Source organism: Ochotona curzoniae, unplaced genomic scaffold (assembly GCF_017591425.1).
Source record: "Ochotona curzoniae isolate NIBS_2020 unplaced genomic scaffold, NIBS_Ocur_1.0 contig_883, whole genome shotgun sequence".
Classification (NCBI taxonomy): Eukaryota; Metazoa; Chordata; class Mammalia; order Lagomorpha; family Ochotonidae; genus Ochotona; species Ochotona curzoniae.
In genome coordinates this window covers 64,584,262-64,611,739 of record NW_024466599.1, presented here as the reverse complement: position 1 = coordinate 64,611,739, position 27,478 = coordinate 64,584,262, and the positions used below count along the sequence as shown (strand labels likewise).

The 27,478-nt window shown below is 40.9% G+C and overlaps 1 protein-coding gene across 1 annotated transcript in view; it reads left to right on the top strand.

Annotated features, from left to right (window-relative positions):
- LHCGR (luteinizing hormone/choriogonadotropin receptor) overlaps nucleotides 1–21,769 on the top strand; it is a 49,143-nt gene extending 27,374 nt beyond the window's left edge. Inside the window, exons 7-11 of the mRNA XM_040994128.1 lie at nucleotides 5,856–5,924; nucleotides 9,451–9,525; nucleotides 12,379–12,564; nucleotides 17,123–17,203; nucleotides 20,617–21,769. Coding sequence (XP_040850062.1) covers nucleotides 5,856–5,924; nucleotides 9,451–9,525; nucleotides 12,379–12,564; nucleotides 17,123–17,203; nucleotides 20,617–21,769 — 1,564 coding nt within the window. The remainder of the gene's footprint in view (nucleotides 1–5,855; nucleotides 5,925–9,450; nucleotides 9,526–12,378; nucleotides 12,565–17,122; nucleotides 17,204–20,616) is intronic.
- Nucleotides 21,770–27,478: the final 5,709 nt, after the last annotated feature.

Genomic DNA, 27,478 nt, shown 5'->3' with positions numbered 1-27,478 from the left:
TCCACTTGAACGCAACTGGAATCACATGGAATGTACGCATCATGCTTGTTCACACTTTAGGGATATTTACCAATTCAAAATCCCAAAGCTGAGTATTTCAAGCCAAAAATTGAATCAAATTTCAAGTGCTTCATTTTTGTTGTTAGTCCTTCATCATTCTTCCCTTTGTCATTAACACATACATTACAATGGGGTACTTTTTTTTTTTAAAGATTTATTTTTATTATTTTTTCATTGGAAAGGCGGATATACAGAGAGGAGAGACAGAGAGGAAGATCTTCCGTCCAATGATTCACTCCCCAAGTGAGCGCAATGGGCGATACTATGCCGATCCAAAGCCAGGAGCCTCTTCTGGGTCTCCCATGCAGGTACAGAGTCCCAAAGCTTTGGGCTGTCCTCGACTGCTTTCCCGGGCCACAGGCAGGGAGCTGGAAGGGAAGCGGGGCTGCCGGGATTAGAACCGGCGCCCATATGGGATCCCGGGCATGCAAGACGAGGACCTTTAACCACTTGCACCACCGCGCCGGGCCCATACAATGGGGTACTTTTGAGTTACTGTGACTCAACAGTTAGATAACAAACTTCCATCTGATGGTTTCAACATCTGTAATTATTCAGTTAGGACATAGGGGTTACAAAATACAGAGTTTTTTGCTCTAGGACCTCCTATATTTACCATCCAGCATGCTTCTATAAAGATGCTTTAGCGTCTGGTGCAGTAGCCTAGTGGCTAAACTCCTCGCCTTACATGCAACAGTATCCCATATGGGTGCCAGTTCTAAATCCGGCTGCTCCACTTCCCACCCAGCTCCCTGCTTGTGGAAGCAGTAAGAAAAGAAGTAGAGGGCAACCCAAAGCCTTGGGACCCTGCAACCACATGGGAGACTTGGAGGGGCTCCAGGCCCCTGGTTTCGATGGACTCAATTCTGACCACTGCAGCTACTTGGAGAGTGAATCAATGGAAGAAAGATCCTTTTCTCTGTCTCTCCTTCTCTCTGTAAATCTCACTTTCCAATTAAAAAAAAAAAAAGACCCTCTCTTTTTCTTACTTCCCTATGTCTTTTACTGTCTCATTTTAAGTTTCACTACGGGATGTGGATTCCTTTGAAAATTTTGCTTGACACATTCAGAGCCTTCACTATCAGCATCGTTTTAGTACCTGTTGCCCTCTTTATTACTGCATATGAAAGAGTTACAGAAGTCGACACGAACTTTGCTGAGGTAGAGATAAATATGAAAACTCACTGTTGTTTTGTTATTTTGTTGAAAGGCAACAGGTACATTTCCCACAAGAAGAGGGACTCCATGCTAGAGACTGTGAACTAATGGAAATAGGGTGACCTTGCTCTATATCCAAAACTAGGGCCATGGCAACACACAGCAGTGAGTGGGTGGCCATTATTGTTAATCACTACTGCCAAGAATCCACCAGAAAAGTATCTGCATATATGAAGAGTCATAAGAACCTGAGCAAAGTGTTACTTGGGGAAAACAGGGTGAATACTGGATACTCCTCTTCTTTCGGATGCTGCCTGTACAGCCCTTTGATAAACATTGGCTTATATGGAGCATCTTTCATGAAAAAGAATGCTTTCTCCCTCCATTAAGGGGTGACTTTTTGAGACCCTGGGGATCTGTAAACCATAAGATAATCTCTCTTCCTTGAAATCACCTAAAAAAAAAAAAACAGTGACCATATGATCCAAGAGGAGATCATGGCAGAATACCTAAGGCTCAGAATATAACTCCAGAAAGGCTTGCAGAGCCCCAGGAAACATTTGGAGTGCATTACACAGCAACGTTCAGAATGAGAGCATCACTTAGAATTAATTTCTAAAGCCTGAAACTTATTTGGAATAAAAAGATGCCATGCTCTCTGCATGATCACAATTACTGACATCTGAATAGAGAACCTAGACAATGCTTCAGAGTTAGGGTAACTATTATTACAGAGGAGTTGGGGGATAGAGAACACACTTTGATTTCTGTGCCTATGACAGACTCCTTAAGGCAAAAGCAGTCCTCCTCATTTAATTCTGACACCATGATGTTTTGGAGAAAAGTCATCTGAAGTGACTCTCCAGATGTTTGTGAAGGGCATTAAAAGCATTGTGTGGGCCTGACAGCATGAGGTCTCCCACTCATGGTTGTCATTTCTCCAAAGTAAGGAAGCCACTCTTACAATCACAACAAGCCAGCGGCTCTATTGTAACTGGGAGAACAGCGACAAGGAACAGCTGAAAAGGAAACAGAGAGCTGCATTCTTTGGAAAGCTGGGAGAAGCAGGACCCAGGACACTTGCAAAACATTTTAAAAATATACATATATATATATGTATACATATATATATATATAAAATTTTTTCTGAATTCAAAATGTCCATGATACTACATACCAAGGTAGCTAAGGGTCCAGTAGCCCATGCCACTGAGCTGACCTTTTCTACCTGGGACAGGTTGTGCCAGTGAAGGAGGATAGTAATTCTAATAAACTGGTTGCCTTCATTTCCTGGAAAATCCCGTCCAGAGCATGCAAACAGAAAGTCAGGTTAGAGGACTGGCGGTCACTGCAAAATACAGTAATAACAAGGCCAAGGCATGAAAAGCCCGTTTCTAAATGTTTAACATCCATTTGCCGTTTTAATCTCCTTGATAATTTTATGAGGCCAGTACTGTCATTTTCATCCCTCCATTCAGGTTAGGAAATTGAATCAGAGATTATGCAAGTTAACCAAAATATCTCAGTTTGTAAGTATCAGAGCTGAGTGTCAAGTCCAGGTAGTTGGGCTCAGTATTTGTAGGCCTAACCATAAGTCTGCCCATAGAGAAATAACATTCCAAACCAGCAAAAAAAAAAAAAAAAGCAAAAATCTCAACATGTATCAAAACTAGAATCAAGGTGACACCTGGCAGTAAACAGGAACCTGCATCAAGACAAACTACTGGCAGATTTGCTTTGCTAACTGCACAGCAGGGGCTACTTTCCTTGACTGGCTACACAGGTAGTTCCATCGCTTAGACGCTTGAGAAAGCAGTAAGGGGACCGGATTCTGAGCTGAAATCTGACCAAGACACTATCGAATTTTCACCTAGAAATGATAAGAACTGCATCATCCTATGGTACATCCTAGGGCAAGGGGGCCAACACTCACTGAGAGAGCTCGCGATAAAAGTGTTTATTCCTGGATACTATCAGATTCTGATTCCTCAGATGAAGGGAACTGCTTTGATAACTTCTGGCTTCAACGCTGTAAGAAATCAAATTTCAAGTAAGTTCAAAGAAAAGGCAGGTATGTTTCTTTCATCTAAGAGCTTGCTACTGAAAAATTCAACCACATATATGACAACAGCCTACCTGAGAGTAATATTCTAAGCATAAAATTTTTTAAAGTTCAAGTGGGATTAGGCTGCTAAGGAGTCAAGAAGACTATGTAAAATTACCCAAGACAATAAAGCAAGTACCTATCCTTTTGTATTCTATAATATAAAGGTGAAGAACAAGTGTTGAAAAAAATGGCATCCAATAATCCAGTGTCTGATATTGGAGAGTTGGTGTGTGAGTATATAAACTTGGAATTCATGAAAAAAGCTCTAGGACTCGAGGCACTGAGGGAAGGAACTCCTTCCTGCGATAGGCAAAGGGCACACTTCACACAGACTCCTGCCAGGGCCCTGGCATGTCAGAAGGCTTAGCAGGGCTAAGGAATAAATCAATGCTTAGAAAAGTTGTCTTAAAATCTCCAATTTATATTTCAAAGCCCAAGTACTATATTTCAACATGAGTGTCTTGTGAGTTTGTACCATGCCAATCTGTGCCCGGTGTGCTTTGGATCCATGGAAACAGACCAGACATACTTACACACATACACACATCTATCTGTAGGCTAGTGGATACAAACATATTTGTTTCACACACACATGCATATACACACATATTCATATATGCCATGAAGTGTCACTGTCTGCCTTATTTAATGAAGGATGAATTAATTTCACAGACAATAGCCTGCTGGAGGAGCAGGGGCAGGTGGAGCAAGTGTCTGAACTATTTCTTGGGTCTCACCCTGACCCCAGGCTGACTCTAACATGGCCAAGCAACTGCCAACAACCTGAGAAGGGAAGCTGGAGTTTAATTATATGTTACACCACAACCCTTTCCCCATTGGCTTTTTTTTTTTTAAAGATTTATTTTATTATTTTTTCATTGGAAAGGCGGATATACAGAGAGGAGAGACAGAGAGGAAGATCTTCCGTCCGATGATTCACTCCCCAAGTGAGCGCAACGGGCCGATACTATGCCAATCCGAAGCCAGGAGCCTCTTCCGGGTCTCCCACGCGGGTGCAGGTTCCCAAAGCTTTGGGCTGTCCTCGACTGCCTTCCCAGGCCACAGGCAGGGAGCTGGAAGGGAAGCGGGGCTGCCGGGATTAGAACCGGCGCCCATATGGGATCCCGGGGGTGCAAGGCGAGGACCTTTAACCACTTGCGCCACCGCGCCGGGCCCCCCATTGGCTTTTACAATGCTGTTCACAAAGAACTTAAACACAATGGTTTCCAACATGTCCAGCTGTGGTTTACATTAGGACATTGGTCTGACATTGGCTCATGTGTCGGTTTAGTGTGCCTCCACGGTGCCAGACACTGCTCTAGATGCAAAGTCCTTCTGCTGCAAACAAAAGAGCTTGCAGGCCTTGCTACCCTGAGGCCTCTAACCTGCTGCAGACAGGAAGGGGTGGAGAACATGCAGAAGTAAAATTGCGGGTTACATGGTGATACAGCAAATGGAGGAAAACGAGGTTAGGAAGAGGGTCAGGGAATTCTGTGGGATGGGAGGATGTTTTAAATAGCACATCAGGGAACGTCACTCAGAGTACACGGCTTCGAACACGACCCTGTAGGAGGAGAGGGGCAGGCTGCAAAACGCCTGTGCTGGAAGCAGCCCCAGGCATGACATTCTGGCCACATTTCTGCCAGCTGTGGGGCTCAGACAAGGCACCTTCCTTCTTAGAGCCTAGCGCCTGTTTTGGGAAATGAAGAGGTGCTACTTGACCCTGTCCTGATTCCTTCATGGTGCTCCTGCTGCCCAACTGTGTTCCAGGGAGAATTGAGTTTTATTGTTCATGGAAGCATATACACACGACTTAATACAGATGTAAGTGCACCTGTGCCTGCAGCCATGTAAACAAAGTGGAATAAAACTGCATAAATATTCACACCCCAATCACTTATAACATACTCATGTGCTGTTTCATCTTTTAAAATACCGGCACCACCCAACTAAACTGATTTCATGGTCCACTAATGGTTCTTAAAAAACCATTTATAGACATTGACGTCTTCTTGGGATGCGGAACCAGATTTGGCACCAGCAAATCTATGTACTCACCCAAGAGAAAGCAAAGCTGACTCAGTACTGAGCCTTCTGTTGCTGTCAGCACCCCAGAGATCCCACTCTGCCCACATGGGAAGAAGGGCTCAGGTCGGCAGTTCTGGCCTCAGAGAGCTCCCACCACTGCTTTCCTTGACCTTAAGCAAGCTGCCAAAACAACAAAAATGATTATGAGAATTAAATTATTATATATGTATGTATGATAGCTGGTCAGATACTTGGCATTTAATAAACACTTTATAAATCAGCAATGGTGGTGAGAGGGGAAGTAGAGGTAAGCTTGAGCGAAAAAGAACAGCTTCCTCCCCAAAGACCCTTAGATTCTAAACTGTTAGAGAAACAAAGCTAGACACGATGCATGCTAGCAATCACCTTAGTAATAAACATCACAGGTGGAAGAATGTGTGCTTCCAAACTGCGATTCTTTCCATTCCTTCTCCAGCCTAAACCCTCTCTCCTCCTCCTTCAGCAAACTATATGGAAATGGGCTCCAAGAAGTACAAAGTCATGCATTCAATGGGACGACGCTAATTTCGCTGTAAGTATGTGCTTATTTCCCCAGCTCATGAATAAAAATAAAATCTTACTCTGGCTACCAGATCACATCCAATCTTCAGCAAGGAACTCAGGGCAAAAATAAACTTTCAAGTGGCTAGTCCTCAGTGTTTCGAGCATGTTACTAGGCAACTGGCTGGCTGGAAACCCCAGAGCACCCTGATTTCAAAGACAGATGCAGCCTCAATACATTGAAGTTGACAGTTTGCTGAAATATTCAACACCCTACTTTCTGCCTCCTCCCTCGCAGCCTCCCTTGCGCAGGTTGACAGTGTGTTCTTGGTGGCATGATTTCAGGATATTCTTCCCCCAAGCCCAGCTGCAAAGAAATCGGGTGACACCATTTACCAGCCTAATCACCCACTGCAGACACATTCAGAGGTCCTATCCTCTACTGGTGGCTGGGGGAAGCTCCTTTTCTACTTGGTACCCTCACCACTCCCTTTCCCTCTGGTCTCCAGGATTGTCAGCTGTTAATTCAAGGGAAGAGACTGCTAATAGTGCCCTCCACGGCTCTCAACCCCTTTGTTTCTATGGCTCCTTTTCTAAAACAATGGCACAGCCACGAAGCTTGAAGCTTGTGGGACTCAGAACACTGGAACCAAGACAGGCAGAGGACAAAAGGATGATCACTCCATGTACACTAAAAGCTAAGAGCACATTAAAAACAACAACATTCAGGAAAACAAGCAAAACAAAAACCCAGCTTCTCATGAACAAACTGCATAAACAGCATTCAGCAACAATACTTCTCGAACTTCCACACACTTAGACTAACCTGCAGATTGTCAAGCAGATGTTCAGGGCACACTCCCTGAACTTCGATTGAATGGGTCTAGGTAAGGCTTGAGGATTTGTAATTTTAGCAAGCTCCCAAGAGAGGTGGTTGCTGCTACTGCTCTGAAGCTGAGCAGCACAGGTTTACGTGGGCCTGCTATTTATTTTTAACTACAGATACTTAATCAAAGACCCTGTTATGTTGATACCATACTGTATGGTTGGGTGGCTCTGATAACAGGCCTAAGATCGAGTGCCCAAAATTCAACCTTAAACATCACAATGGATCTGCTTCTATGGCTTGGAACAAGTTACTTAAACGTTCCAAGCCACAGCACTGTTTGTATGATAAAAGCACTTACGGACTTCACATGAAACGGCCTATTTTGCGTCTTCAATATTTAACATGGTGCATGGCACATAAGGGATGTTCAGTGGATGTTTACTATATAATTAGTTATGAGTGGGTATATGAATATTGAAAATTAGTGTGTGCTTAGCAGAGGGCCTGACACCTCAGTTCAAGAAATAGTAGCTTTCTAAGACTTCTTCCTACCATGGAGTGAATTTGCCCTTGTTTCTTATTGACTTCATGACTTAATGAAAGGTCCACTACCAAGAACTTTGAGTTAACAGACAGCTCAACTGAATCTGTTTTTGCCAGACTTTATCTTAGCACAGTACTCCCTGGTTCTTGCTCCATTATTCACTCAACAAGTGATTATGTAGCATCAATTGTATTTGAATGAACTTAGGAAGGTTCTTCAAAAAGTTCATGGAAATGGAATAAAAGCTTTTTGTGTGTGTTGCACAATGTTTTGAAATCCATGCTTAGTATTTTCATAAATGATGGCACATTTTCCCTGAATTTTTAGAAAACTCTACCAATAGGCCTGTCCAGAGTTGCTCAGAATAATGACAGCGAAGTCCTGCACAATGCTCAGGCCCCCTACTTCCTATGCCTGGGCTGAGAAGAAAGGCACAGCCCCATTACACTTCCAGGGATGCAGGTATCAGTGCCCACCCGGCCCAGAGCATGTCACTTAGACGAAGGCCTTTGTAGGTTCTCCTTGTGCCTTGAATCATCAACGTGCTTGTGCTTCTCACATCTGCAAGGTTACTGCACTTGGGAGGAGACTTGAAAGACTACTCCCCACCCCACCCCCCAACAAACTATGATAAATGGATCTATTTTCTGACTGATGACATAATGCAGAGTTACAAGTATTCAGAAAGATCCAAGTTTTAATAAAACATGTGGAATGCTCTGTCATGAAATGTGAGCAATTAATCTGACCTGGCTGACATGAGAATTATTTGCTAGTAGAGTCAAGTTTCAATGATTTATAACTATAAGTGAACATAATTAAAACAAAGCGAATCAGGAAGAAGAATAGTGATGGTTTTGAGAAGAAAATGTCTTTTGATTTAGATTTTAAAGAGCAATTGACTCTGACAACCTCATCTCTTTGAGAGTGGAAATACACCCAGGGGATGGGACGCTATGCGACTGACAGGTGCATTCTGATGAAAGGGCTAAGGTTTGTAAGGCAAAGGCATAGTAGAAGCAGGTGGAAGAAACACAGCCACCCCAGAGTGAAATGCAGAGCTTTTGCAGTTGTTAAATGGCATTTGTAATGTAAAGGCATGCAAAAAGAAGGAGACTTAAAGCTGTAGGATGAGTGCAGGTAAGTGTCTGGTCATCTTAAAGGGGCAAGAACAGTGAGTGTAGGTGGATTTGTTCTCTCGTGAAACAGTGTGATTGTGATGTAAAAGAATTAGTTCCATGTTTGAAATCATCACAACAGTACCATGCATGCACACTGTGCTGCCCACCATCAGGTGTTTTCAAAAATGCTCTTTGAGTCACTGCTGTTCTCTTACAGAAAAGTACCTAAAACACACACACACACACACACACACACACACACCAACAGGTCTGTCCAGCTCCCTCGTCCAGGGACCAGGCAGAGGCTGCTCCTGAGGAGGCTAGCTTGAGTTGCTTTGGGCAAATGGGCACAGAACCTGCAGAAAGCCACTGCCATAGCAGCTTGTGACTTCATCCATGGCCTCAGGAGCAGCAGCCCTCACCACTCTTGTTTCCACTCCACCCCACTCCTGGGGCATCTATAGTGCACAGACTTGTGGAGTACCTAGGGTAGAGGTTAATTTCTATACAAGCTGGGGTTCCTTCCTGTTTATACCCACTGAGACACATGCATCTGTAAGAAAAACAGTGAAAGTGTATTATGGAATAGGTGACCTTGCATAGATCTTACTTTAGCTTTTTCAAGTATTTGTAAACGTCAGTAGATTACTTTTAACAAATTCTAAGAATTCCAAGGTTACAGTCTAATACGAAGCAGCCTTGCACTTGACCCCTTCAGCCTTGGCAGCATTTTCATCCCTACCCAGCTGTCTGAAAGTAAACTTTAATAACTCCAAGAAAAGAAGGGGTAAGTTCTTTAACTTGTAAGACAAACGGTTCTACCAAGTAAGGGGAGGAGGGTGAGAGGGGCAGAGCCAGAGAAAAGACCAAACACATATACCAGCAATTTCACAATTTTATAAGGAAGTATTGTGTCTTTCTTCCAGTTTCCCAGTAGTTCTCTGGTTTTTCCCTTCCCTACGCACTAGGAACACCATGTGGTCCAAACATGCCTGAGTGTGCGACTACGAGTGCTCACATTTAAAGGAGCCAACTCCACTAAAGAAACTGTCCTTCCCCACAGGGAGCTCAAAGAAAACATACACCTGGAGAAGATGCACAATGGAGCCTTCCAGGGGGCCACAGGGCCTAGCATTTTGTGAGTACAGCAGTGCTACTCTTCCTCCCCACCCAGTGCCTTCCATTAGGTCTGCCTGGGTATCCAGCCATATCACCCCATGCCTACTCTGTGGGCTATTTTTGTAAGATTCAACCTATTATGGCTCCTGTACAAACTGTGTGTCCTGCAAACAACAGAAGTGTATTTTACTACAGTGCTCAAAGCTGAAATCCAGAAGCCAAGATGTCAGCAGGGCTGTGAGGGAAGGTTGTACTCTACACCTGCCTCTTGTTTCCAATAGTTGGTTCTAGTCATGGCAATAATGCCAATCTTCACTTAGCATTCTGTGTATGTCTGTGTGTATGAGTCTGTCTGTCTCCAAAGGGGAAAATTTGGCAAAGAAGAGAATGACAGGACATGAGGGAGGACAGAGAGGTGCCCCACTGGGCCATGAGGACCTGTGACCACTGTGAGGATTTTGCCTTTTCTCTGTAATTTGGAGGCTTTGGGGTTTCATGCAAAGATAAACATGAGCTGTCTCAGCTACTCATCACATCCTAGATCCTACCAGCATCAACTCATGGTTCTACTTTCTATCCCCCATCATTATAAACCCCAAGTTCTATCTCCTTGTTAGCTCCAGCCACTATCCTGACTGTGTACTTCGTAACTCCTCCCAGCTATCAACTCCTGAATCTACTTCCTACTCTGACCACTATCAAGCCCCGGCTAGGTCTAGTCACCAACTCTGACTACTATAAGCCCCTAAATTCATCTACTTCCTGGCTACAATTCATTCTGACTCTGTCTGCTCTTAATTCTCATCATCAACATTTTATTCCATCTGCTTCTGAGCCCCCACCATAAAAGTTCTGATCCTTTCTACTTCTTAATGTCTGCCACCATCAATTCTAACTTCATGTTTTCCACTTGCCTTCAAGACGTCTGCTTACAAGGACTTTGTTTCCTCCTGGCTCCTGTGCACTATTTTATCTGCTTCTGGCCACTCTTTCCCGGAAGCCCCTTGTTCTATTTCTTATATTCGAAATACACAAGACTCCAAATCTCACAGGTTGAGTGCTCTCCTGTCTAGCATACTCTATAGGTGGAGCTCTAACACCAAGCTGCTACTTTATTGGGCAATAGGCAATAAAAGCTGCCTCTGGCTCAGGCATGGAACGTCACTGAGTCTGTGGTTTGATGAACCCTATGTGATCTTTTTGTTGAAGAGCTGTGAGGCTGCCTGTTAGAAGTGACTGGGGGCAAGAAAAGAGAGAAGACAAAACAAGTCAACCAACCATGCCAGCTATATCTTGGCAGCGAAATACAGGGCAAACAGAGACTCTATGATGGACTATGTGAATCAGTAGAATTCTCGAGGACCTCATAGTGCTTAGAGTGGCAAGACTGGCAGCGATTCATAACTGTTCAAATATCAAAACCACTTGAGCAAGAACCTCAGAGCATACCCTACATGCAGGACCTGGGGAGGGTGGGAAATTGGGTGGGCTTTCTCCCTTAATACCCCCCTTTAAACATGAAGGACACAATTTGGAAAAAATAATAGTCTTACAAAAAAACAAAAAAGTGACTGGGGGGACTAGGGAATACCACACTGTCACAATATAACAATGAGATCAGACCTAGGTCTCTTTCCTTTCATTCTGCATTATATCTAGAAGCATCTCTTCCATCAACACCTCCAAAACCACTTTCTCCAATGGCTATCACTGATATGAAAAATCCAATATTAGAGATTGGTTATAATCAGAAGTTATAACCAGACCTTGATATTTTCTAAGATCCTAATTTTAAATGCAGCCATTCAAAAAAGAAACAAACAAAAAAATCCTACCAGGTCTGCAAAGAGTCCTACACTCAATTCCTAACCTATCTGAGGTAAGAACTGTAAAGCAAGATGAAAACACTGCCTAAATAAACATGGGCACAAAGGCAGCCCAAGGTCAAATCTCTGGAGCAAATTCTGTTTTCTTCGTAATTGTTCCGCAGGAGACTACACTGGTCATCATTGCAGGTAGTCTGTGTACCTGCCAATAACCACCTATTAATCCTCTTCCAAGTGCTGGGCACTAAAGATAGAGGCAGACTGCTGGGGACAGGGGAAGCAGGTGATTGCTGTTTTTCTGGAAGGGTTCCCTCATGCATTAATAGCAGTTGCTTAGACAAGGAACAGGTCTCTAAAATTCTCACTGACCCTTCTTCCCCCTGATATGAAACTTGTTTGGAATTTTCTAAAACTTATGCATTCGGGCCCTTACTTACAAAGCCTGGGCTTTCCACACAGCTCTTGCATGCATAGCCAACTGTTGACTTGCTTTGGACAGAGGATGCAACTTGCTACCACAGAACATGCAATCTGCTTTCCAGGCAGATGACGGCTTATGTTACACAGTAACTTGATAAATAACCAATCTTGGTTCAAGAAAAAACCCTCCCAAACCTCCAACCCTACACACACAGGCTTGATCAATCACAGACATAGGCATTTGAAGCCCCGAGTATTTTCCCCTGGGGTAGAGGACAAAAGTTGCTTCACTGTTTGTGCCTCTTGTCTCACAGAGCCAGCATCAGTTATTTCACTTCTGCTAAGTCCAGAGGGGGAGAGGGCAGAGAGGAGAATGCTAATGAGTATAAGGCAAGTACAAGGAGTTACACCCAACTTTGAAAGGAATAATGGGAAAATGTAAGGAGATGCAGATTCGCTTTTATTTAAAATTCAGATCTTAATAACTGAAATGCAGAATTAGGGGCAAAACAAAATGGAAAAAAAGTTTTCTCAGACCCTGCAGTGATACTGCAAAAGGGGAGGTTAGGCTCTCTATCTAAAATGTGTAAAATAAATAAAAAGTTTTTCTCCTCTTTACTGTACAGGGATATTTCTTCCACAAAACTGCAGGCCCTGCCAAGCTATGGGCTGGAGTCCATTCAGACACTGATTGCCACGGCATCTTATTCTCTGAAAAAATTGCCATCCAGAGAAAAATTTACAAATCTCCTGGATGCCACGTTGACTTATCCCAGCCACTGCTGTGCTTTTAGAAACCTGCCAACAAAAGAGTAAGTTTTAAAAAAAGGGAGGGGGGAGGAAAAGCTTGCCAGGCTGTAGCAGAAACTCAGAGTCCCAAAATAGTCAACTGGTCCAAAGAGCCCTGCCTCTTTATTCCTTGTCTTCTAGTCCAGCTCCACAGCCTGGGGTCACTTTCAGTTCCTCAAAAAGAAAGTTAACTGTCCTATTCCCTCATGCAAAATGTTGCCAGTCAGCTGGGAGCCCTTTAAAGCCAGGGCAGGGCGAAATGAATGACAGCAAATCAAGTGCAAAATGAAGGATGAACTGTGGCCTCCCAGATCAGCTAGTTCCCATCAGAGAACTAAGGAGGGTAAGATGCATCTAAGGTCGTAATCTTTAACAAACAAAGTGGGAACAAAATACTGTAAAGTTATTTCTCTCCCAGTAGAGGAACATCTTCCACATCTTCCACTTCTGAATGAAATCCCAGCACCCTAAAGGAAAGCGTCCTACAGGAATAGAAAGGAGGGTATTCCTGGCTGGTTGTTTGCAGGGGGGGTTGAGAAGGCATCTTATTCCTGAGTCACTTCAACCCAGGATAGGGTCAGGGCATTGTTTTCTAGACTTCTTTGACTGAGACACAAGGTGAGAAATTCCTTTTTTTTTTTAAAGATTTATTTTTTATTATTTTTTTTTCATTGGAAAGGCGGATATACAGAGAGGAGAGACAGAGAGGAAGATCTTCCATCTGATGATTCACTCCCCAAGTGAGCCGCAACGGGCCGATACTATGCTGGTCCAAAGCCAGGAGCCTCTTCTGGGTCTCCCACGTGGGGGCAGGGTCCCAAAGCTTTGGGCCATCCTCGACTGCTTTCCCAGGCCACAGGCAGGGAGCTGGAAGGGAAACGGGGCTGCCGGGATTAGAACCGGCGCCCATATGGGATCCCGGGCGTGCAAGGTGAGGACCTTTAACCACTTGCGCCTCCGCGCCGGGCCCGAGAGAAATTCCTTTTTTATATTACAGCCTCATGCACAATTCAAATATATAACAAAATTAAAAGAAAGCCAATATTTACAACTGTACTACATAATACAATGTAAGCAACAATAAATAAATAAAAAAAAGACGATACACTCTATTTTCTATTTATTTTTAAAATTCATTTAAAATTTATTTGTTTTAAAGACAGAAAGAGAGAGATAAAATTTCCCATCCACTATCACTGTTCCCATGCTCATGATAGCTAGGTCCCAGAGAAGCCAAAGCCTGGAGCCAGGAACACAGTCCAGGTTTCCCATGCAGGTGACAGAGACCAAGTTACTCAAGCCAACTCCTTGTGCCTACCAGGGTGCACATTATTAAGAATACAGAATAGAGAGAATTATCTGTTCCCAGGAACTCTAATATGTAACACAGGCATCAAATGCCCACCCTTCATGTATTTCTCATTTACTTATTATTGTTACACTTGGTTGCTTTCTGTTTTTAAAAAAGATTTATTTACTTTTATTGGAAAGGTAAATCTACAGAGAGAAGGAGAAACAGAAAGATCTTGCCTCTGCTGGTTCATTCCCCAAATGGCTGTACTGGCCAGAACCAAGTAGATCAGGAGCCAGGAGCTTCATTCAGGTCTCCCATACGGGTTTAGGATCCCAGGGCTTTGGGACCTTTACTGCCTTCCCAATCCACAAGTAGGGAGCTGGATGGTAAGTGGAGCAGCCAGGACACGAACCAATACCCATAGGGCATCCCCGCACTTATAAGGGGGAGGATCAGCCAATTGAGCCATCCCTGGCTCTTGATTGCTTTCTTGACCAAGTAATGGTCACAGCAGGATAGAAATATACCCTAAAGGATTATTACTGCAGCCTAAGGAGATGTTCTCAATTAATTAAATAAGACATTCAGAAACCAGGTTGCAGCTGTCTTTGTTTGGAACCAACCAATTCATAATTAATTTACCAGCATACATTTGCACTTTGTATAGGTAGCCTCAGTTCTGCTTGAAGCATTCAGGATAGCTGATTTAAACAAAACACTTGCTGTGTTCAGAGTCATGCACCATTAACTTTAAGAAAATTAAGTGAGCACTTGCCATGTTCTGAACACTGTGCAAAAGTCTGAAGACAAAAAGATGAGTAAAACCTCATCCAAACACTCAGACACCTGTGTGGAGGTTACACATACAAGAGCCAAATGGTAAACTCAATACAGCAAGTGTTAAACACAATAGAGAACTGAGTGCTCTTGGATCCAGGAGGACAGGTTTCTAAATGACAGCAGGAAGACATCTTGAGCGATATAATTCATGTGGGACCTTAGTGAACAGGAAAGTTTAGACAGGTCAGGGGAAGACTGTGCCAAGCACACTGGGTCACCAAAAGGCATAAAGGCATATGGTAGCAGGTGTGAGTCACTCATGCAAACTAGAACAAGAACGCTTACAGATTCACAGACGGAGATAAAGCAGAAGAAAAGGCTAGGGAGGGGCAAGCCATGGTGATCTGAGTGCCACACCAAGCTAGCTAAAGGACAGGAAGCTATGGAATTTCAGCATACAAAATTTACTTTTATAAAACATCACTGTGGCAGCAGAGTAGGGGGTGGGTTGGAGGTAAACAAGGTTGTTGGGAGACAAATTCAGAGAATAATTAAGAAGCCAGTTTATGATGAAGCTGATTCTGAACACACATACTTCTGTAGCAAGGAGACCATATCCCTTCTGAAATTACTAGCATGTAAAACCTTTACTTCCAATGTTTGCATTTTAGTAGAGCAAAGAAACTCACCTCTGAGCAGACAAAAAAAAAAGGATAAGGAAAGATAGTGAAGGAAGGAAGGAAGGATGGACGGAAGATGGGAGAGGGAGGAAGGAAGGGAAACGGAAGGAGAGAATGAGAGAAGGAAAGGAAGGAAAGGGAGATGGGAGAGGGAAAAAGAAAAAGAAAAAGGAAAGGAAAAGAAAGGAAAGGAAGAGGGAGGGAGGGAGGGAAGGGAAGGGAAGGGAAGGGAAGGGAAGGGAAGGGAAGGGAAGGGAAGGGAAGGAAGGTAGGAAGGAAGAGAGGGAAAGTAAGAGAAAAAGAAAGAAGGAAGGAAGGAAGGAAGGAAGGAAGGAAGGAAGGAAGGAAAGAAAGAAAGAAAGAAAGAAAGAAAGAAAGAAAGAAAGAAAGAAAGAAAGAAAGAAAGAAAGAAAGAAAGAAAGAAAGAGAGAGAGAGAAAGAAAGAAAGAAAGAAAGAAAGAAAGGAAGAAAGAAAGAAAGAGAGAGAGAGAAAAGAAAGAAAGGAAGGAAGAATGAAAGAAAGGCAGGCAGGCAGGCAGGAAGAAGTCACAGAGGGGTCATTGTCAGTGTGAGATAGTAACGTGGCTACACACAGGTTGTCATAATGGAATGACAAGCATTAACTGGCTCCCTCATTAATTTTGAAGACTCAGATGGCAGTGAGGATAGATAGACTGAAGTTGACCGTTGAGATTTTTGTGTACACTCTGAGTTATCCCTACACCTGGGTAACACACACTGCTGTCTGGACAGATTGTCCCATGACCTCCTGGGATCTGTGATTACAATTTTTAAAAGATAGAAAGCACAAAAGACTATACTCTGAAGGCCAAGAACACCCACATCTGCTGATAACCACGGCTCTATTTACATGTAACATCACTAACTGTCAGATACCGAGCCAGTATCAGACACAAATACACATGCTTGCATGCACGTCATTTAATCCAACTTTAAGGATTTATAATCCTTATACAAAAATATCAACTTGATTAATTTTTCAAGGCAAGCCCAGTAGATCAAGTGATTCTGACATGTCCCCCACCTCCTTACTTTTATACAAAGTTATTCCTACAAAGAATTTTCTCATTAATAAGAGATGATTTGCCCACACAAATTTGTCCAATTCGGATTGTTTTCTTTCTTCTTTCTCCTTGATAAAGTCTGAGGCTCTCACATCTTGCTCTACTTTTCCGTATTCTTTATCCATTTTAGGTTTCGTTCCTAGATAAAAAGTCCCTTCAATAAGTAGAAACCTCCTTTCATTTCCTTGGCATTTCTTCCCCCTACCTACTCTCAACTTTTTAGAGGGAAAGGAGGTGGAGGGGAATGCATGTACCTCCATATCTGCACAAAAACAGTCTAAAATTCACATCACAATGCTGGGCCCAGCATCTTCAAGTTCTTATAAAAGAGTGCTGGGTACAGTTGAGAGCCATGAACTCCAAATTGTTATTTGTTCATCAAGGCCAATATGAAGACTAGCATGGCATGAAATAAACCTCCATACACCATAAAGATGGGGCTTTGTAACCTTTTAAAAAATCCATGATTCAATATGATAAATTTAAGGTTTTTTTCTTTTTCATCCCCAGAGCCCACACAAAACACTTAACATTCAGAAGCATTTTATCAAAGCTTAATGCAGAAAGCTTAACTCTCTCCTCTGGAAATGTTTCAGGTTAGGACAATGGTGAAGAACATGACACTGGTACAGTAGGTAATGAATTCAGATGAAAAAAAAAAGCATGCATTGATGTGATCAGCTTTAACTTAAAGACCAAACCCTCAACCGCTTTTTTTCCCCGTTGACATTTTCTCTTTCAGACAGAATTTTTCATTTTCCATATTTGAAAACTTTTCCAAACAATGTGAAGGCACGGTGAGGAAATCAAATAATGAAACGCTGTAAGTATCTGCATGCAAAGAAACTCAGGAAGTCCTATCTCCTTTGGTGTGCTGAAGATTTTCTTTGATAAAAATGTTGGATATGGGGATGTCTTCAAAGTGATTTTAATGTTTAAAAGACAGATGTTTTCTTTGCATTCTCATTGGGCAGGTGTCTCAAATGCTACCCCCAAAAATCTTGAAAAATTACTCAAATGTTCATTCTATAATTAAATCAAATTCTCAAAACTGTAATTTTATTTGCAGGTACTTTGATGTCACTAAAGGCTGGTATAAAGGATAGTTTCATTTGTAGGACTTTCCACTAGTCACATAGTCAGCATCCCATGAAGATTAACTGATTATAGTCATAGTTTCTAGAAGAGTTGCTGTCCTTCAAAAAGACTTAGACCACCCAGACCACTATTCACCTAAGCTTGAAGTTAACTTTAATGTTATCATTAAGATATATAGGATGGAAGCTACATTCTTATTTTGCTAACTCGTAAAATGTTTCCTGATATCAATGCTATGTCTTGCCCCATTGTTCTAAAACTCCCATCTTTCTGCCTTTCTTGTGCCTGGGGGCAGTGTTGTTAGAGCTCCTCCCTCCTCTAACTTGGCATCACTAAGCCTTTGGGTCCATTCACACTCTGTCAAAGTCTCCAGGCTAAGCTGAAATCAATTCCCTCCTTGCTGGCCTTGCCGGAAAGCATGCTGCTTGTTCCTCAAGAGTCATGCCTGTTCACCCCTGTAAGTAGCAGCAGGTGAAAGCTGGTTTTGAGGACAAATCATAAAGAAGGGAAATTACCAGCCATATTTCTAGGACAGCAAAAAAAGAATGGGCAGAGGACTGGGGATAGAGGAAAAGAAAGATGTTTGTCTGCCTCTTAGTATAAATTTTATTCAGAAGTTATGGCAGAATTTCTAGGAGTTTTAATCAGTGCTTCTAGCAGTTGAAGTCCTTTGGATAGCAGAAAAGGAATGAAGGAAATCAAACCAGCATTTGGTGCAACATTTTCACCTGATTTAATGAAGGCTATGCTGTGGGTTACTCATCCAGAAAAATGTGCTTAAAATGCAGATTCCTGAGCTCTACCCCTGGAGATTGGGGTCAGAGCTTGGGCTAATGCCAGGAATCTGCACTGTAACAAAGACAATGGTGATTCTGATGGGAGGTGGCCCAAGTACCACTTGTGAACCAGTCATTTTTCTCCTTTAATCTTGGTTTCCTACCTAATGAAACTCAGGGCTCAATGAGATGGCTTTGAAGAGCCTTTCTAATGTTAGAAAAATCAGTCAGCTAATTTGATAGTCACATATAACCACCTTCTCTCTTTAAGGATTAAAAAATTGGTAGTTACATTACTGCTTGTGCTAGAAAAGTGCTGCTCATAAAGGCACTCCATGATCAAGAAGGGCCTACGCAATCCCGACAGGGCAGCAGCTCTTTCCAAGTTCATGGTTAGTCTCCATCATATTTCTTAACATCTTTTTCAGAGTCCCAGGTCACAAATTTTCTGTTTTTTAAAATCTGTATTCTTTCCCTTCAGTATTGTATTCCTCAAATACATTATTTCATCTACTCAGTGAACTAGGTGCACATTTCCTAACACAGGACATGAGAAATATTGAGACTAGAGAAAAATACTCACAATATGAGAACCCTAAGGTAAAATTCATATTTGTAACGGCCTTGACTGAAAAATTATGCCCATTTTTCAGGCTCCCAAGATTATATTAGCAGAGTGTGAGCAAAGAGAAATTTGTTGAGTCTACATGCTTCATGCTGCATATGCTCATTGTGCCTGCAACCTATCCACTTTTTCAGTGTCAGGATCATCTTGGTTTAGATTTATTCATTTCACTAACATTTACTGAATGAACACTCTGAGCCCAACCTGGTGTTTCAGTAATACATAACACACACAGAACCTCACCTCCAGAAAGCTGACAGAGTGTCAGAAAAGACAGACATGCATCATCATTTAACTGGAATGTGTTGATACCTACAATAGTACTAACTGCAACCCTAACAGAAAGGAAGGATAATACACTGCTTGTGGAACAGAATCAAGGAAAACTGCATAAAGGAACATGCTTTTAAGGATGAAGAAGTCACAGAATTAAGGATAGGAAGGAAAATCTAGACAAAAACATACAGAGGCAGAAGAGTGAAACAGAAGAACTTAAGAGAATCATAAGTTGTTTCATGTGACCAAAGGGAATATAGCACTTTGCAAAAGATTATAGGAATTGCTAATATTTATTGCATCAATAATTAGTCTAACATACTATATGCAATGCACTTAATCATTAACCCAATCCTAACAAGGAAGGTGTGATTATTATTCCTGCTTTGAAAATGAGAAACTGCAATGTGAATTAGCTCTCCTGGCTTTACACACACTGTGAGCAACTGTGCCAGGACTTAGTCCTGGAAGTCTCACTGCAAAGCCAATTCTCCGAATCATTCAGCCCCATGGCTCCTTAGAGATGAGGCTGATGAGGTAGGCAGGATTTGGATGAAGGATGGCTCAAAGATCACCAATGGGAATCTGAATTTCATCCCACAGCCAAGGAAATCTTGGCAAGGATTTGACTTGGGTGAGTAACATGAACAGATCTGCATTTAGAAAAGCCAATTCCAGAACAACCTAAGAAATACTGGATTGGAGAGATGGTTGAAGTTGGAGGAAGGATGTTACGAAGAAAACTAATGCAATTTCCCCATAAGAGAGAATGAAAACTTGAACTATGAAGCAGCTGGGTTGGAAGGGAGTGACAGAACAGAGCTTGTCTTCATTAAGTGCAGAGTCCTCTTGAGTCCCCTTTTCCTTTGGCTCACATCCTGACACAATCTCTCATTGTTTCTTCCTGTTGCCTATGACTGTGTCTGTCCTCTGCTCCTAGATTTTAGGAACCTTTTGTCTCTATTAGTCAGTTGAGCTATTTGATCAGCCCAAAACTTGGGTGCAAACAGGGTTACCAGTACCTAGTGATTTTCAACATTACAATCCTTCCAATTCCATTTTTGTACCTCTTATAAATACCTTGGTAGAAATCTGACAACTAGACGAGATAAAAAAGGAAAATGAAAGAAAGGGTTCTTTCAAATTTACGAAACATGTATTATGCCTCTAATTCTGGTTTTCAAAGAAAATCATCCACTGTAAACTTCATTAGAATCTTCAAATCAGTGTGATATATGGATTGATAATTGATAAATGAATAGATGGTCAGAAAAAGGAATTCCTACATCAAATCTAAGTTCTTATTTGTTTTAAACCATATAAGTTTAAGACTGTTGTAGCTTTGTTTCCTTTAGTTTCTTAGGCTTTAAAAAACACACTAAGGATGATTCTTGAATTTTTAATACTCAGAATCACAGAAAATCTCTTAGGATTTACATCAAGTCAATATTCTTCCTACAGTTATTCTGCCATCTTTGCTGAGAGCGAGCTGAGTGGCTGGGACTATGATTACGGCTTCTGCTCACCCAAGACCCTCCGATGTGCTCCTGAACCAGATGCATTTAATCCCTGTGAAGACATTATGGGCTATGACTTTCTTAGGGTTCTGATTTGGCTGATTAATATTCTGGCCATCATGGGAAATGCAACTGTCCTTTTTGTGCTCTTGACTAGTCGTTACAAACTCACAGTGCCCCGTTTCCTCATGTGTAATCTCTCCTTTGCAGACTTTTGCATGGGGCTCTATCTGTTGCTCATTGCATCGGTTGATTCCCAAACCAAAGGCCAATATTATAACCACGCCATAGACTGGCAGACGGGGAGTGGGTGTAGTGCTGCCGGCTTTTTCACTGTGTTTGCAAGTGAACTTTCTGTGTACACCCTCACGGTCATCACCCTAGAAAGATGGCACACCATCACCTATGCTGTTCAGCTGGACCAAAAGCTGCGACTGAGACATGCCATTCCCATTATGCTTGCAGGATGGCTCTTTTCTATTTTAATTGCTATGTTGCCCCTTGTGGGTATCAGCAACTACATGAAGGTCAGCATTTGCCTCCCCATGGATGTGGAAACCCCTCTCTCACAGGTCTATATATTAATCATCCTGATACTTAATGTAGTGGCCTTCATCATCATCTGTGCTTGCTACATCAAAATTTACTTTGCTGTCAAAAATCCAGAGCTGATGGCTACCCACAAAGACACAAAGATTGCTAAGAAAATGGCAGTCCTCATCTTCACTGATTTCACCTGCATGGCACCAATCTCTTTTTTTGCCATCTCAGCAGCCTTTAAAATGCCCCTTATCACAGTAACCAACTCTAAAGTTCTACTTGTTCTTTTTTATCCTGTCAATTCTTGTGCCAATCCATTTCTGTATGCAATTTTCACAAAGGCATTCCGAAGGGATTTCTTTTTGTTGTTGAGCAAATTTGGCTTCTGTAAACGTCGGGCTGAACTTTACAGAAGGAAGGATGTTTCCGCTTATACCTCCAACTGCAAAAATGGTTTTGCTGGGTCAAATAAACCTTCACAGTCCAGCTTGAGACTATCTGCGTTGCACTCTCAATACTCAACAACACCAGATAAGACTTGCTGCAAAAAGTGTTAACTGTTGTATGAGTAACTGCATTGTTGACTTGTACCAAAATATGTAAAGAAATTTAATTGTAATATAAAGGTTTGGTTTGAGAAAATAATTTATTCTTACACACATGAGGCAATAGATTGTTACCTAGTTCAACGACTGTTGAATATCCATTGCCAGGCTAAAAACTATGTTGTGGATATAGATGAGATCAACTACAGAAGTTGAGTGTTTAGAAATTTTTATAGCAATTTAGAGTAATTTTATGTCTGTTAAATTTAATATTAAGAAAAACTGAGGTGATATTTTGTGTGTATTTGGGGGTTTTTTTCATTCAATATTGAACTAGTTTTTATACAGCCCACTAAAATACTGGTTCCTTGCAGAAAGATTGAAAATGTAAAACCACTGATCCTATTCCTCAGATAGTTTGAGAAACACATTCTACTGAAGTGCCACTATCCACATGTGACTAAATGCAATAAGATGGAAATTTTAGGGTCTCAAATTGTACCGTTTAAGTACTTTATAGCCATACAGGACTAGGGGTTACCATGTAGGCAAGAAAAGACCCCAGATGTCTCATCATCACAGAGAATTTCTATTTGGACAATGTATACTAGGAATTTCACTCCCCTATGCAGATTCTATTTAAAATTTAATCTACAGTAAACACCTAAAGGCACATTTCAGCCTATCTGCTTGCCTAGTGTTTGGCCTGTGAATCGTAATGAAACATTGGATTGCATATGTGACTCTTTGTGGTAAGGAGCCTTGTCTCTGTTCATTCTCTTTCCCTTTCTCCTACCTCAGGATCTTGGCAACAGTACATAACAAATGTGCTCTTTTATTCTGCAATTAAGAAATCTATAAGAAGAATGTCTTTCTAGAACCTTATCTTTTTATTTAAGTGAAAGACAGTATTTAAATATTTAAAGTAATTAACTTTCTTAATTTCTATCATTTGGCAGGTATTGAAAAACACATTCAATATTAATAAAGTATCTTCACTTATTAGAATTGGCTCTCACAGCAAAACCAGTTTTATTAGCATTTTTATCACTATTTTATATGCAATGTTTTTTAAATTTTTTTTAAATCTTATTAAAAACTTACGTCAAATATGTTGATGTTTTGTATAATCTACTTAATTTTCATAAAGCTTTATAATATAGACATTATTCATCCTTTGTGAGACATGAAAATCTATTATAATTTGCCAGTGTTCTCAAAACTAATAAATGCTTCAACTAGCAAGATTTAACCTCAAAGCTCTAATTTAGGACCCCAGTCTCTTAATCACTGTGTTTTACTGACTCCTATGTTTGTAAATAATAGTCATCCAAGGGTTTAATATGCATTTAAAGCTCCTTATATTTTCCCCACAATTTTATGGTAACAATATTTTTAAGAATGTATTTATTTGAAAGCTTGGGGGGGGGGAGAAGGGAGAGTGGCAGCATAGAAGGAAGGAAATATTGGTATTTCACAATCACTGCTTCACTACTCAGATGACTCAACAGCCAGGACTGAGCCAGGTTAAAGCTAAGAGCCAGGAGCTTCAGTTGGATCTCCCACGGAACTGGTAGAGGCCCAAGCATTTGAGCCATGTTACGTTGCTTTTCCCAGGCCATTAGCAGGAAGCTGAATCAGAAGTGGGACAGCCCAGACACAAATTGGTGCCCATAGGGGATGCCAGTGTCACAGGCAACTTTGCTGGAAAGGTCACAATGGCAGGCTTATCAATCAAATGTATCCCCAAAAAGTGAATCAATTTTATAGTGGGACTAGCATTGTATATATTGTATTAAGCCACTGCTTACAACACTGGCATCTCATATTGAAGTACAGGCTTGAGTCCCATCTGCTCAATTTCTGATCTAGCTTTCTGCTAATTAATCTCAAAACACAGTGGGAATGATGATCAAAGTATTTGGATAGCGGCTATCCATGCGGGAGAGTTAGAATTTCTAACTGTTCACTTAGGCCTGGCCCAGCCACAGCTTTTACTGACATTGGAAAGTGAACCGGTAGAGAGAATTGTCCCTCCCTCTGTCTGTGCTTCTAACTCTCATTCTCATTCTCTACCTTTCCAGATGGATGGATGGATGGACGGATGGATGGATGGATGGATAGATAGATAAATAGATAGACAGATAGATAGATACATAGATAGATAGAAAGACAGATAGATAGAAAACTGGACCATTTTTACAAACAAATTATACAATAAGCATCAGGATATTATTATGAATCAATAATAGTTCACAATATTGGCTTCAATGCACACCTACTTATAATTATGCATTATTTTGTTTATTATTTGATTTTCAATTCATTTCAAAGTTCTTGGCAGAAGCCAGTGCTCATCAGCATTAAACAATTTGAAATTCTTTTTTCTTAAATTTATTTATTTTATTATTCATCATACTGTTCCACAAACTCTAGGATTTCTCTTTACCACTCCCCACATCTTCTCCCACCCTCTGAATACCCTCAGATTTTAACAGTAGTATAATCCACCATAAACAGTCCTAAGTCCATCATTCTGCTCTTTAGGTTTATCGTGAAATTGCAGCCCTGGACAAAGGCAGAGTCCAACATCCTATTGTCAAGATACAATAAACAGTTAAATTGGAAGTTCATTTTTGATTTGGAAGTAGAGATGAATTCTACATTGCATCTTCACATCTGCATATAATAGTCCCTGTTACACAATTACTATACATTCCCTTAAGTGAAAAGTCATAGAACAAAATCAACAACAGGAAGAAAAATAGGAAATTTAGAACATGAAGCTAAATACCATGTTTCTGAATGAACAATGTGTTACTAAGAAATGAAAACCAAAAACCATCTTGAAGCAAATGATGCTACTGTATGGCCTATGAGTCAGTGAAGAAATTATTCCCTTTATTTTCTTCTCTGTTTCTATACCAATACCAAACTGTTTTGATGACTACTGTCCTGTATTGTGTCTTGAGGTCTGGAACTGTGATTCCTACAGCTTGACTTTTTTCCTTCAGGATAGCTCTGGCCGTTCATAGTCTCTGTTTCCAGATGAACTTTTGTGCCATCTTTTTTATTTCTGGGAAGAATGTTGTTGAGGTTTTAATTGAAATCACATTGAATATATTACTTTCAATAATGTGGACATTTTGATGATATTGAACCAGCTGATCAGGTATATGGTAGGTTTCTTCGTCTTTTTATGTCTTCTATTACTTTTTTTAGTGTTTTATACTTTTCATCATAGAGCCCTCTACATCTTGGTTAGGCTAATTCCAAGGTATTTAAGATTTCTCTCCACTATTTTAAAGGAGAATAACAATTTCTTTCTCAGCCATGGAGTTATTTGTGTATACTGGGGCCACTGATTTATGTTCATTGATTTTGTATCCTGCTACCCTGCCCAATTCTCTCATGATTTGTCGCAGTGTTGATTGAATCTTTTGAATCTTTTGATTTTGCTAGGTAGAGAATCATGTCATCTGCAAACAGGGATTATTTTAACTCCCCATTTCCAATTTGAATTCCTTTAATTTGTTTTTCTTGCCTAATAGTTCTGGCAAGGACTGCCAATACTATATTGAATAGCAGTGGTAGAAGTGGACATCCTTGTCTAGTTCCAGATTTTAGTGGGAAATCTTTCAGTCTTTCCCCATTCAGTATGATGCTGGTGTTGGTTTCTCTTGTATATTACTCTGATTGTGTTCTAAAATGTTCCTTCTAGCCCTAGCTGGCTTAAGGTTTTTAGATGAAGTTGTGCTGGATTTTGTCAGATGCTTTCTCTGGATCTGCTGAGATGATGACATGGTATTTGTTTTTCAACTTGTCACATGCCAGGAACCAATCCCACCTGTTCCAGATGAATGATCTTCCTGATGTACTGTTGGATTCTGTTGGCTACTATTTTGTTGAGGATCTTTGCATCTATGTTCATCAGATATATTGGTCTCTAGTTCCTTTTTCTGTTGTGACTCTATTTGCCTTTAGTATTAAGGTGATACTGACTGCACAGAAAGAGTTTGGAAGGATTGCCTCCCTTTCTATTGTTTGGAATAGCTGTGGAGGTTGGGGTGAGTTCTTGAAACATTTGTTAGAATTCAGCACACTTTGAAATTCTTATTATTCACTAAATCCCAAAACTTATTTATACTTTAGGTAAATTTTACATATGGTAAAACGGGCAGATCCTAAAAATACCATGTAATGAGTTTGCAGAAATGCATACATATGTGACTGAACCCTCTGTCAAGGCATGGAACACCATCAGCGTTCCCTCAAACTCCTTACCAGTCAGCTCCTCATCCCCACCCAATTCAAAATAAGTCTTTCTGGTTTTCCTCACCCGCATTTTTGCCTATTCTAGAATTTTACATAAATGTAATCATACTGTCTATATACTGTTGTGTAAGATTTGCTTGACTCAACACAATTTTTTTTTTATGAAAGTCCTGAAACACCACAAAGCACCCCTAGGCAAGCATTTTTATCTATTAACTTACTTTCGTAATTTTTTAAAAAACAGATCCACTAATTTGTCCCCTACGGTTTTTTCCATATGAGCACTGGTTCGAATCCTGGTGACTTCACTTCCCATCCAGTTCCCTGCTTATGAAGTAAGAAAGCAGTGGAGGATGGCTCTAGTCCTAGGGACCTTTTATCCACATAAGAGACCCAAAGGAGTCTCTAGGCTCCTGGATTCAGCTTGACTCAGCTCTGGCTACTGAGGTCATTTGGGCAGTGAATCAGCAGATGGAAGGCCTATATCTCTCACCTTCTCTCTGTAAATCTGCCTTTCAAATAAAAATAAATAAATCTTCAAAATACCATATTAAGGTCACAGATAAATTGAATCTGTCATAAAGATTTTTCAATATATATGTCAATAATTAGCAATAATCTTTTCTTTTAAAATGTGATACAGCATTTTCTCCTCTCATAGTTTCAATTATCTATAGTCAACCAGTCGAAAGATAATCAATGAAACATCCCAGGAATAAACAATTCATAATTTTTTAAATTTTTACTTTCTTTTTTGGTTTAGTGTTTGGTTTGGTATTTTACTTTTAGCTCTGACATATAATGGAGAATGCACAATGTTCGTCTTAACACATCTGGCTTTTCTCATTCAACATGTTCTTCACTTTCATGTATCATGTTGCAAATGACAGGATTTCATTCTTTCTTACAGCCAAATAATATTCTGTCATGCTATTATTATTATTCTATTATTATTATTATATTATTCTATAATAATATTCTATTTTGTCTTCTGCACAGTATAATACTATCTTGTGCCATCCACTTCATCCCACCCAGTACTTGAATCATCCATGCTGAGTACATTACATAGCTGTTACTCCTCTGGGAACGCTCCATCAAATCAAATGTGGGGGTGTCACAGTGCTGATATTTCAGTAACCTTCAGTTAAATGCCACCAACACACATGAATAGTGACTCAAAGGTATCACTGGGGCTGAAACACGCGAGGGCAACTTAACTCTGTACTGTGTAGCAACACTGTAAGGCATATAGGAAACAGTTTATATAGGATTCCAAATTGTCTGCAGCGTCAACCAGGGGATCTTGAAATGTATTATCCACAAATAAGAAGAAGCTACTACATTTTCATCAATGTTGTTTTCCCCTGAGGGTCATTACCATGTGCTTCCTGCTTAGAATCTAGCTTTCCAGTTATAAATAAAAGTTTCCACCTGACTCAGAGT